Source organism: Coregonus clupeaformis, chromosome 6 (assembly GCF_020615455.1).
Source record: "Coregonus clupeaformis isolate EN_2021a chromosome 6, ASM2061545v1, whole genome shotgun sequence".
Classification (NCBI taxonomy): domain Eukaryota; kingdom Metazoa; phylum Chordata; class Actinopteri; order Salmoniformes; family Salmonidae; genus Coregonus; species Coregonus clupeaformis.
The window spans coordinates 36,614,652-36,628,058 of NC_059197.1; the positions used below are offsets into that span (position 1 = coordinate 36,614,652).

The following is a 13,407-nucleotide window of genomic DNA, read 5'->3' on the forward strand; positions in this document are numbered from 1 at the left end:
AAGTCCTGACGTGGCTGGGTTCGAGACCTTGGGGTCCTTTGGACGGGTTCTTCCCATTTGTGGTGGGGCCGCACTCCTGGGGTCTTTTCGGGAAGCATTCAGCATCTCCGCTGTGGCCTGGTACTTTTCCACAGCTTCCACGGTCAGATCAGCCGTGGTCAAGGCCTGTTGAGTGATGAACCGTTTTGCCTCATAAGGCAGGGCGCGTAGGTAACGATCCACCACAACGGCCTCCACCACCGCCGCTGCTGTATTCCTCTGCGGATCCAGCCATTTCCTTGCGATTCGGACAAGTTCATGCATCTGCGCCCGAGGAGGTTGGTCTGGTTGGAAGGTCCAACTGTGAAAGCGCTGGGCCATACCAAACTTTGTGAGTCCATATCTGCTGAGGATCTCAGACTTCAGGGCATCATAGTCAGTAACCTGGTCAGGGCCCAGGTCCCGGACAGCATTCAGCGATTCCCCGGTTAGAAAGGGGGGCTAACAGACCAACCCACTGTTGCTTGGGCCAGGCTTCCCTAGTGGCCGTGGCCTCAAATGCATGCAGGTATGCCTCAATGTCATCGGTAGCTCCCATCTTAGATATAAAGTCACTTGCCTTTATTGGGCGGGTATTTTGGACCACCCTCTGTCTCTGCAACTGCAATTCCTCTGCCTTCAGAAGGTTGGCTTTCTTTTGCTCCTCCAAGAGAGCCACGTTTACTTGCATCTGGGCTTGCTGGCCAGCAACAAGGGCTTTCAATATGTCCTCCATTTCAGTCGGGCGGGGAGCCTACGGCCAACTTGGAAAACTGGGTGATCAAACCTTCGGTATCCTCCTCTGACATGCACTATTAACGCTTGAGCGTGCCCGTATTCTCCACCATCTGTGACGTCACGAGAGGCTACACAGCTTTCAGCGGGATTGCTCAAGTAGTGCAAGGAGACAAGGTTCAAACAAAACAAGGATTTTATTATAGGTCTTGGGAAATTAACGAAAATATAACAAAATTCTGTTCTCTTGTGGCTCTTTAAGGGTTAACAGTTCAGGGATGTCTCTTCCACATCCAGAATCATAATTCTCACTCGCTCAGATAACTTTTCCCCAGCCTTACTGTAGTCCACGTTGCAGCTAGTGGCCAACCCAGCAAAAAAGTCCTTCCAAATGTCTCTCACGTATTTCCACAGGTGCATATATCCAAAGGTGAGTATTTCCCAAAGGTAAGTATCTCCAAATCCTTATATTCCTCATGGAAGTGGACGTGCAGCACTCTTGTCCTCCAGAGAGCCCAGGTTGGAGACTGTGTCTCTTCACCCCCCCACACACTCCCTCAGTGTGTCTCTTCCCTTCCCAAACCTTCAGCTCATCAGCTCCTCATTTGTTTCAGCTGCGTGGGAAGATTGGCCATAGAGGGGTGGAGTTCCCGACCATACCAGCAGATGGAGCCATAGCTGTCTGGGTTTGCAGCCACCTCAGGGGGATGTAACGTCCCTCCAGGACACAGCCTCTCGTGACATCACAGTGCGAAAAGTGCAAATCAATCCCAGAACAACAGCAAAGGACCTTGTGAAGATGCTGGAGGAAACAGGTACAAAAGTATCTATATCCACAGTAAAACGAGTCCTATATCGACATAACCTGAAAGGCCGCTCAGCAAGGAAGAAGCCACTGCTCCAAAACCTCCATAAAAAAGGCAACTGCACATGGGGACAAAGATCGTACTTTTTGGAGAAATGTCCTCTGGTCTGATGAAACAAAAATAGAACTGTTTGGCCATAATGACCATCGTTATGTTTGGAGGAAAAAAGGGAAGGCTTGCAAGCCGAAGAACACCATCCCAACCATGAAGCACAGGGGTGGCAGCATCATGCTGTGGGGGTGCTTTGCTGCAGGAGGGACTGGTGCACTAAACAAAATAGATGGCATCATGAGGAAGGAAAATTATGTGGATATATTAAAGCAACATCTCAAGACATCAGTCAGGAAGTTAAAGCTTGGTCTCAAATGGGTCTTCCAAATGGACAATGACCCCAAGCATACTTCCAAAGTTGTGGCAAAATGGCTTAAGGACAACAAAGTCAAGGTATTGGAGTGGCCATCACAAAGCCCTGACCTCAATCCTATAGAAAATGTGTGGGCAGAACTGAAAAAGCATATGCGAGCAAGGAGACCTACAAACCTGACTCAGTTACACCAGCTCTGTCAGGAGGAATGGGCCAAAATTCACCCAACTTATTGTGGGAAGCTTGTGGAAGGCTACCTGAAACGTTTGACCCAAGTTAAACAATTTAAAGGCAATGCTACCAAATACTAATTGAGTGTATGTAAACTTCTGACCCACTGGGAATGTGATGAAAGAAATAAAAGCTGAAATAAATCATTCTCTCTAGTATTATTCTGACATTTCACATTCTTAAAAATAAAGTGATGATCTAACTGACGGAATTTATACTAGGATTAAATGTCAGGAATTGTGAAAAACTGAGTTTAAATGTATTTGGCTAAGGTGTATGTAAACTTCCGACTTCAACTGTAAGTCACTACAAAACCTCTCCAATGACATGTGGGAGGGGCTAACATTGTAGTCATTACCAGAGAAGAAGACACTCTGGAGGAATCATTATGAGCTGGTGGGGCCAGGGCCCATTGGCATGGTTACATGAAGACGTCAGTCAGTGTGATTGACAGCACGAGTCAACAACCAGGGATGAGATGTCAACATGTTGATAAACACACAGACAGACCATCTCAGGGATGTCAAACATCTCTTCTGTTTTACCGTTGATGCAAAGAAAGAGCTTGCCAGGATTGGAAACAGTAAATTACCTTACATGTTACAATAATACAAAAATATAGCTGCCTGCAAACCACTGAGATAGAGACAAAGTGTGTGTTCCAAATGGCACCCTATTTCCTCTATATTGGATTAATTTTGACAAGAGCCCTATGGGCTTTGATCAAAAGAAGTGCACTACATAGAAAATAGGGTGCTATTTTGGATGGAGACAATGTGGACTATTATATAATGTGAAGAGTGTGAATCTTCCTCCTGTTCTTGAACAGCACTGACATGGTCTGAGACTCTGAGACTGTTGTAAACAGGGGATGTGACCCTCTCTAGTTCACAGACAGCTACAGATGACCTATTACACACACACACACAGGCACACGGACACACACACACACACACACACACACAGCTACAGTCTACCACGGCTGACCTCTTGTTCCTGCAATGACAAGTTCTCCCATCACTCAGCTCTCTCTGACACAGGGGGTCAGGTGGTAGGGTGACCCTGGCCCCTAGTGACCCCGGCCGTATTCTGGTATGCTGGCCTAATGACCATGGACCCTGGCCATACGCTGGTACACAAACTAAATGTGTTCTATTCAAACATGCCCCTCTGACCAGGTCTCTCCTGTGAGCAGGGCAGGGTTAAATCACTGGGGTGAATGTGAAATTGTGGAGCAGTGTGCTGACGGGCTGGGCAGGGAGAGGAGAGGGGGGGTCATAGAGAGAGGGGGAGGCAGGGAAAGGAGAGGCAGAGAGAGGGGAGGTAGGGGAGGAAGGGGGAAGGAGAGGAGAGGCAGAGAGAGGAGAGTTAGGGGAGGAAAGGGTAAGGAGAGGAGAGGCAGAGAGAGGAGAGGCCATCACAACGACAGCTCTGTTCGCCCAGGGGCCTCCCTACCAACTCCAAGTGCATCATGGGCCAGGGGCCAGGCCAGGGTGGCTGGACATGATTATCACACTGACAACATGTCTAGAGAGGGGGAGAGGAGGGGTGAGGAGGAGAGGAGGAGGGGAGATGGGGGTGGGTGAGGGGGCACTCGGGGCGCGACCCCGGGTAATTAGAGTGATGGATGGCTGGTAATTGCTACTAAATGGAGAGACTTTCCACCAGGGCCCTGATTCAGCCTGGGAGGAAAAACAGCCTCTGTTCCTTGGTAAAGGTCTGGGCAAAGCATCTCAAAGTAGGACTGATCCCATCTCTTGTACTATGGGATGCTTTATGAATACTGGCTCTGTTGTGTTTGTGAAGTGTGTTGTGTTTGCCTGGTCTGTACACGGTCCGCGCTCAGTGGTCAGGTTTGTGTGTATCTGTCAGCTTGGCCAGCGTTCTGACAGACGGACAGACAGGCTGAGTGAAGGGATCAGACAACATTCACACCTGTCAACTCTCCATTAATTGTTAATCCTGTGTGTGTGTGTGTGTGTGTGTGTGTGTGTGTGTGTGCGTGGTAGCCCTGTCTGAGCTACATTACTAGGCATCCAGCAGTGACACAGCAGCCAGTGGACATAAGGAGGGCCAGGAGAGGACAGACAGACTGAGGGATGGACGGAGGGAGGGACTCCACACACAGTTGGAGGAGTAACAAGAGAGACTCTACACAGCACCTGTACCTTCTATGAGCAGCTCCTGGCCATGGCTTCCCAACAGGGTCCTAGAGAGGAACGGTGCAAAGTCCACAAAGATCTCCCTAAGGAGTGGGGCCACCTTCTCCAGCGCACGCTCCAACTTAGTAGTGATACTGTAGGAGAGAACAGAACAGGGAAATACAGAGAGAGAGGGGGTTGAGAGAGAGGGAGGTGAAGAGAGAGAGCGAGGGAGAGAGAGAGGATGTCAGAGAGGAGAGGAAGAGATAGAGGAGAGAGGAGAAAGACAACAACAGTAAACAGTTGAGTATAAGGTTGGGTAGGGTTGTGTGGTGAGCAGAGCAGAGTAGAGCCCTCCACCTGGGTTAGTACATGAGAGTTAGAACATCCCTTCACACACAGCAGAACACTGCGTCTAGGGCTCTAAATAAATAAATAATAACATAATTGGTAGTAAAGTACTGGTGCTCCTAATTTAGAAAATAGATCAAAATTCTTCTGTGAACTGTTGGAATCATAGAAATACAATGATTATTCTAATTATATTGTTGGTGTTGTTTGGCATGACAACAAATGAAAAAACCAGGTAGGAGTTATGACAGGGTAGGAACCAAAGTGTTGGTCAGTGTTTCCCAGGCGACCCTAATCCTATTTGAATAGACGTTGCATTTAGACAAAGATTTTAGAATAGGCTATCTGTTTCAGCACATGCCATTGCACAAACAACATGCTGATCTACACCACCACTGGTAGCAACCTGTATTAGAGCTAACATTTGCTTTGCCCTAGCTAGTTAATTTAGCTAAATGGCATTAAGCTAGCCAGCTAGCTAGTTAGCGATTAGCATTAATGATTAACATTATTTTAAGCACATGCCAGCTTCCTTAGACTAACTAACTCACATTTTGCTGAGAGCAAGATACACAAACTAATAGTTTAATAGAGAAAACATAGATTCATATTAAGAAGCAAAGTGGAAAGCAGCATCTCTCTTGTTTTGGAAGAATATGTTGAGTGCATGAATTGACAGCATGCTGACAGAATAAACGGAAGGATCTGTGTGTGACCCAGCAACTGCATGGAAGCAAGCAGCAGCGGGAGGCAGCCTGTCTTGTTTGAGCAGTGTAGAGATGAGTGTTGCGGCTAAATATTGTTAGGCATTGCATTTTTTTGAGGATTTTCTTTTTAGTCTAAATGGTGCTCCCAACATAAAACTCCAGGGCATATGCAGCCAAATTGGTCACAGTTTAGAGCCCTGACTGTGTCTAGCAGAGTTCTTCAGGAGTCCACCCGAACCCAAATACCCGAGACCCGACCCGGGACCTGAGCGGGTCCAAAATGTTAAGTTTTCCCTCGGGTCTGGGTCGGGACCCGAGAAGACTATCTATCTACAACCTGGGAAGGAGGGGGCATGCAACCATACAGGAAGCATCTAAAAGCAGAGAGATACTACCTTGAGCCTGTAGCCTGTCCACTAGTATAGAAACATACACAGACAGACAGACAGACAGACAGACAGACAGACAGACAGACAGAGACAGAAAAAGAGTGAGAGAGGGAGAGAGTGTGAGAGAGAGAGAGAGTGAGAGTGAGAGTGAGAGAGTGAGAGTGAGAGTGAGAGAGAGAGAGAGAGAGGCTTGGCCCAGAAGAGACTAGAAGCAAAGTGCCTTCTGCCCCTTGGCCTCCTGGGAAGAATACAAAGGTGAAGGGATGAGTGCATCAGTGAGACCTGTGTGAGCAATGTTAAACAGTGCTTGCCTATGACACTGGCCTGCACCTCTGGAGGCCATCTCTGTCTCTGTGTGGCCCCGTGGCAGGGACCAACTAAAGACTCTCAGATCCTCGTCCACCTCACAGAGCAACGCACTGAAATACACAGAGATTGCAGCAGTCATTATGACTGTGTCCCAAATGGCACCCTATTCCCTTTATAGTGCACTACTTTTGACCAGAGCCCATATGTCTATTGTCTACCCAACAAGTTACATGTGAGTCTGACTGGACTGAAATGAGAGTTCAGTATGATCACACACATGTCTGCAACCAGGTGAGAGACACACACACAGCTCTGCAACTCGCCACTTCCATCATTGACTCCACGGTTACAGTAAGTGATGTTGGTTACTGCTGCCATGGCAACTGATTTGCAATTCCTTTAGAGGGGGGCAGAAGGGAGAGAGAGCGAGAGTGTGTGTGTGAGTGTGTGTCTGTGTTTGTGTGTATGTGTTGAGGCTGTGGGACTGGGAGACAGAGAGAGAGGTACTCAGGCTCTCTGCAGCACTAGAGATGTCTGTCACAAACCATTACAGGAGGTGGGGACGAGGAGTCAAGGTCACAACAGCCTCCACACACACCTTAACACACACTGTTTTCTCTGAATTACCATTCACACAACACCACAGGCAGCGGTTACATGCTGATAGAGAAAGACATGCACTGTTCTGTGGCTCCAGGTGATATATGGTGAATATATCTGTTGCACTGAAATGCATAATCTGCCTACTACACACACACACAGTACTGTCACACCCTGACCCTACCTCATGTTCTCCACTGTGTCTTCAGGCATGGGCGCCACTGGCTGGACAGCAGGCAGGTTCTTACTGGTGGCCCCATTGACGAAGGATGAGGAAGAGGTGGAGGAAGAGGAGGCTGAGTCTGTAGCTCCTGCAGGGAACAAACACACCAACCTACGTCACACTGAGAGAAGTATGTGAGCAGAAGCTCTATTATGTAACCAAGTATTCAACTATACAACTCAGCGTACTACTTTTATATCTAAGTATAGAAATATACAGTATACAAATCCATTATATACCCACGTATACAACTATACAGTACAGCGTACAACTCAATTATATACCCAACTATAGAAATACACAGTATACAACTGCATTATACAGTTACAACTATACAGTACAGCATGCACTATACAGTATACAACTATATTATATACCCAAGTATAAAAATATACAGTATACACCTCCATTATATGCCCAAGTATAGAAATATACAGTATACAATTCCATTATATACCCAAGTATACAACTATACAGTATACAACTATGCTGCATATCATCTACCCATGGTCTGTTTCAGTTACAGGGCCGACCTATAGGAATGACATCCGCCTCGGACCATTGTATGTATATGAATGTCTAATGTCCAATTCACTATAATTGGTTGTTCAAACGCAGTGCATTGTACTGTAGCTACATCTGTTGCATTTCTTGTAAATATCAATAGTTATCATCACTCAGTCCAATATTGGGTTACATGTTTAATATGATACGATTAAGATGTTTTCCATCCATCATCGTTCCAGGTATCACATGCATGTCATTGAGTTCATGGGTCACGTTGACATAGAACATCTACAGAACAGAACAGAACTGGTGAAATAATGGGGTCTGAGGGAAGGAGGGAGAGAAGGAGGGAGGGAGAAAAAGAGAGAGAGAGGGTGAGGGGGGTAAAGAGGGGTGAGAGAGAAGGAGGGAGGGAGGGAGGGAGGGGGGAGAGAGAGTGGGAGAAAGAGGGGGTGAGAGAGAAGGGGGGAGGGGGAGAGAGAGAGTGAGAAAGAGGGAGGGGAGTGACAGAGAAGGAGGGAGGAAGGTAGGGACAGAAGGTTATACAGTCATGGCCAAAATTGTTGGCACCCCTGAAATTTTTCCAGAAAATGAAGTATTTCTCACAGAAAAGTATTGAAATTACACATGTTTTGCTATGCACATGTTTATTTCCTTTGTGTGTATTGGAATAACACAAAAAAAAACAGGAAAAAAGCAAATTTGACATAATTTCACACAAAACTAAAAAAATGGGCCGGACAAAGTTATTGGCACCCTTTCAAAATTGTGGATAAATAAGTTTGTTCCAAGCATGTGATGCTCCTTTAAACTCACCTGGGGCAAGTAACAGGTGTGGGCAATCTAAAAATCACACCTGAAAGCAGATAAAAAGGAGAGAAGTTGACTCAGTCTTTGCATTGTGTTTCTGTGTGTGCCACACTAAGCATGGAGAACAGAAAGAGGAAAAGAGAACTGTCTGAGGACTTGAGAACCAAAATTGTGGAAAAATATCAACAATCTCAAGGTTACAAGTCCATCTCCAGAGATCTAGATGTTCCTTTGTCCACAGTGCGCAACATGATCAAGAAGTTTGCAACCCATGGCACTGTAGCTAATCTCCCTGGACGTGGACGGAAGAGAAAAATTGATGAAAGGTTGCAACGCAGGATAGTCCGGATGGTGGATAAGCAGCCCCAAACAAGTTCCAAAGAAATTCAAGCTGTCCTGCAGGCTCAGGGTGCATCAGTGTCAGCGCTGAACTATACGTCGAAATTTGAATGAAATGAAACGCTATGGCAGGAGACCCAGGAGGACCCCACTGCTGACACAGAGACATAAAAAAGCAAGACTACAGTTTGCCAAAATGTACATGAGTAAGCCAAATTCCTTCTGGGAGAACGTCTTATGGACAGATGAGACCAAGATAGAGCTTTTTGGTAAAGCACATCGTTCTACTGTTTACCGAAAATGTAATGAAGCCTTCAAAGAAAAGAACACAGTACCTACAGTCAAATATGGTGGAGGTTCAAAGATGTTTTGGGGTTGTTTTGCTGCCTCTGGCACTGGGTGCCTTGACTGTGTGCAAGGCATCATGAAATCTGAGGATTACCAAAGGATTTTGGGTCGCAATGTAGGGCCCAGTGTCAGAAAGCTGGGTTTGCGTCCGAGATCATGGGTCTTCCAGCAGGACAATGACCCCAAACATACTTCAAAAAGCACCCAGAAATGGATGGCAACAAAGCGCTGGAGAGTTCTGAAGTGGCCAGCAATGAGTCCAGATCTTAATCCCATTGAACACCTGTGGAGAGATCTTAAAATTGCTGTTGGGAAAAGGCACCCATCCAATATGAGAGACCTGGAGCAGTTTGCAAAAGAAGAGTGGTCCAAAATTCCGGGTGAGAGGTGTAAGAAGCTTATTGATGGTTATAGGAAGCGACTGATTTCAGTTATTTTTTCCAAAGGGTGTGCAACTAAATATTAAGTTAAGGGTGCCAATCATTTTGTCCGGCCCATTTTTTGAGTTTTGTGTGAAATTATGTCAAATTGGCTTTTTTCCTGTTTTTTTTGTGTTATTCCAATACACACAAAGGAAATAAACATGTGCATAGCAAAACATGTGTAATTTCAATACTTTTCTGTGAGAAATACTTCATTTTCTGGAAAAATTTCAGGGGTGCCAACAATTTTGGCCATGACTGTAGATGGAAAAGTGGGAGAGAAAGAGAGAGAATGGGAAGGAGGGGAGAGAGGAGAGCCCCTGGGTTTAGCTGAAAGCACACTGACTGAGGGGATAGGAACATTTAATAGGTGTTGCAGCTCTAATGGTCTCTGTATTAAGTGGCTTCTTTCGAAGGCCTGCTGCATCATGGGACCCTGGGCTCAACAGCACGGAGCAGGGCCTCAGGGGAGATGACAGTCAAATGGAACCCTTTTCCCTATTTAGTGCACTACTTTTGTCCAGGACCCATAGGCCCTACTCCTATATTCCCTACAGTAGTGCACTACGTATGGAATAGGGTGCCATTTAGGACGCACTCTACACTACAACTACCTCTACTCCTACACTACAACTACCACTACACTACAACTATCACTACACTACAACTACCACTACACTACAACTACACTACACTACAACTACCACTACACTACAACTACCACTACAACACACTACAACTACCACTACACTACACTACAACTACCACTACACTACAACTACCACTCCGCGTTGCGTCGTGCTTAAGAACAGCCCTTAGCCGTGGTATATTGGCCATATATCACACCTCCTTGGGCCTTATTGCTTAAGTATAGCAAGCCTGGCCCTGTCAGTAGATAGAACAGTAGAGAGTGCCCTCTGGTGCTCAGTATGAGTTTCTACACTCCACCATTAAACCTCAGTCTTCCAGCCGAGCAACAAATTGGATGTGTCCCAAATGGCACCCTATTCTTTATATAGTGCACCACTTTTGACCAGATCCCTATGGGCCTTGGTTAAAAGTAGAGCACTACACAGATTCTGCTCCTATTCCTGGACCGGCTTCAAAGGACACATTCCAGACCCACTGGGTTATTAAGATCTGCAGTAATTACTCAAATTAAATACTAACGAACTCCAACGAGCAACAGTTCCCTGGAAATAAACCACATTACCAGCCAAACACATTAGTAGAGTATTATTAGTAACCTCTTGGGTCTGAGACCCTGTGTACCATCCTTCAGAGGGCTTGTATGTCAGGCTGAATCTTAAATCAACCGCTATCCCTTTACCCCTACCCCCTATCCCCTAGCCCCTACCCCTAGCCCCTACCCTTTACTCACTAGCCCCTAGGCACCTCATATAGACAAGACAGGATCAGATAGGTGTAAGCAATAATATTGGTATGGTAGTAATAGCTCCCCATTACTCAGCTACTGTAGGTTAGGTGGAATTGTCACTAATATTACTCATACCTACCCACTCCTTTCAAGTATACACAAGTGGCTAGGTGTTAGGGGCTAGGGCATAGGGGTTGATGTGGGATACACTAGAAGCATTAGTCCCAAATTGCACCCTATTCCCTACATTTGACCAGGGCCCATGGGTGTAGGCCTACCGGTGGTGTTGATCATGCTCTTGGTGGTGTTGGAGGATGCAGCAAAGATGTTGGGGGTGGAGCCTGTTGCCAGGCTGCTGGAGGATGCGTGTCCAACCGTGTTCACAGCCAGACTGCCTGGTGGAGGCTTCTTCACTGGGACCACCACACTCCTATAGAGAGAGAGAGAGAGACACACACACACACACACACACACACACACAGCAGCTAAGTGTAGCTAATGACCGAACCAAGCATCAGTAATGCTCCCATTAAGTTATTAAGAGAAACATTAAATACAGTACATGGAAATAGAAAGACTGTTCTATGTGTGAAGACACTTCTGGTTACCCCTTTAGATTTATAGACACTAGAACACATCACGAGGAAGGAAGGCAGTAAATACTGCCAGCAGGGGGCACATCCCAAATGGCACTCTATTCCCTATATAGTGCACTACTTTTGACAAGAGCCCTGGACAAAAGTAGTGCACAATCTAGGGAATAGGGTGCCATTTGGGACGGAGCCAGGGTCTTCAGCCGACTAAACTTGTGACCTTCCCATGGTCCACTTAGAGAGCACAAAGCATACATTCAGACCACTGGGATATACTGCAGTTATTTACTTACTTCTGATGAACAGCATGACACACACACACACGCGAACACACACACACAAACACACACACACACAGGGCCATGTCAGTATGCTGCATATTACAATATCTGAGATATGCATCTGCTGTGAAGAGTACTGATGGTGAAAGCATAATTTATTCAATACATCTGTGTACTGCTGCTTTGGTCTAGACTAGAGATCTCATTGACAGCAGCACATCAAATCAAATCAAACTTTATTTGCCACATGCGCCGAAAACAACAGGTGTAGACCTTACCGTGAATGCTTACTTACAAGCCCTTAACCAACAATGCAGTTCAAGAAAGAGTTAAGAAAATATTTACCAAATAAACTAAAGTAAAAAAAAAAAAAAAAAGTAACACAATAAAATAACAATAACGAGGCTATATACAGGGGGTACCGGTATCGAGTCAATGTGCGGGGGTACAGGTTAGTCGAGGTAATTTGTACATGTAGGCAGGGGTAAAGTGACTATACATAGATAATAGACAGCGAGTAGCAGCAGTGTAAAAACAAATGTGTGTGTGGGGGGGGTCAATGTAAATAGTCCGGGTGCCATTTGATTAATTGTTCAGCAGTCTTATGGCTTGGGGGTAGAAGCTGTTAAGGAGCCTTTTGGTCCTAGACTTGGCGCTCCGGTACCGCTTGCCCTGCAGTAGTAGGGAGAACAGTCTATGACTAGGGTGACTGGAGACAATTTTTTGGCCTTGCCTCACTGAGAAAACCAGCTATATAGTTAATATATTTTCTAAAAGTATTCCTGGTTCATATTTAGTTATTTATCTAATCATTAATTGGAGTAGGAACACGAACAATAAAAACACTGACAGGTTGAATGAACAATCACATGCATTGTTCCATCACACTTCAGATTAGCACTAATTCCCAACATTTGTCCCTTTTTAAAATAAAAAGGGGAAAAGCTAAGATAAGGATGTGTGCAGCTATCCCTGTGTGTCATGGTTACGGTCTGATACTAGATGTTGATCAAATATGAACCTTTTATATGAATAATTGATTATCTGCTTGCTCATGAATGATGCAAAGATTATCTAAGGCATAATTTATTAATAGGGGTGTGTTTAATAGGGGCTGCTGTGAATAAAGTGAGGATTAATCTAGTGAGGAATATTAATGAACAGGAGGATATGACTGTAGAGGAAACAGAACCACAGAACACATCCTGTAAGAACACATGCACGCGCATTTATACACACACACACATCCTCAATCATATAGATGGAAATAGATTAAAAAGATTAAACTTCCTAACATAGTCAATTCAATTAAAATCAAACAGATTAAATCAGTTCTTCATTATAAAATGTAATCACACACACAGCGCTCGACAACATCCCCCTGTGTTACTGTTACTGTCAGAGAGCTGTACTACAGAGAGAGAGAGAGACAGAGACAGAGACAGAGACAGAGACAGAGAGACAGAGAGACAGAGAGACAGAGAGAGAGAGAGAGAGAGAGAGAGAGAGAGAGAGAGAGAGAGAGAGAGAGAGAGAGAGAGAGAGAGAGAGAGAGAGAGAGAAAGAAAGAAAGAGAAAGAAAGAAAGAAAGAAGAAAGAAAGAAAGAAAGAAAGAAAGAAAGAAAGAAAGAAAGAAAGAAAGAAAGAAAGAAAGAAAGAAAGAAAGAAAGAAAGAAAGAAAGAAAGAAAGAAAAAGAAAGAAAGGAGGGAGGGAGGGAGGGAGGGAGGGAAGGAAAGTGAAAAAGAAAGAGGGAGGGAAGAAGGAGATTTAAAGGTGTATTCAGATCAGTCGTGC

At 45.3% G+C, this 13,407-nt stretch overlaps 1 protein-coding gene across 2 annotated transcripts in view; it reads right to left on the minus strand.

The window, feature by feature from the left end:
* The window catches only part of LOC121567869 (neurobeachin-like), a 311,893-nt gene that overhangs the window by 171,729 nt on the left and 126,757 nt on the right, over positions 1 to 13,407 (minus strand). For both annotated transcript variants that reach the window (XM_045220277.1, XM_045220272.1), the window contains exons 33-35: positions 11,017 to 11,168; positions 6,896 to 7,022; positions 4,383 to 4,510 (exon numbers count right to left, since the gene is read on the minus strand). In XM_045220277.1, coding sequence (XP_045076212.1) covers positions 4,383 to 4,510; positions 6,896 to 7,022; positions 11,017 to 11,168 — 407 coding nt within the window. The remainder of the gene's footprint in view (positions 1 to 4,382; positions 4,511 to 6,895; positions 7,023 to 11,016; positions 11,169 to 13,407) is intronic.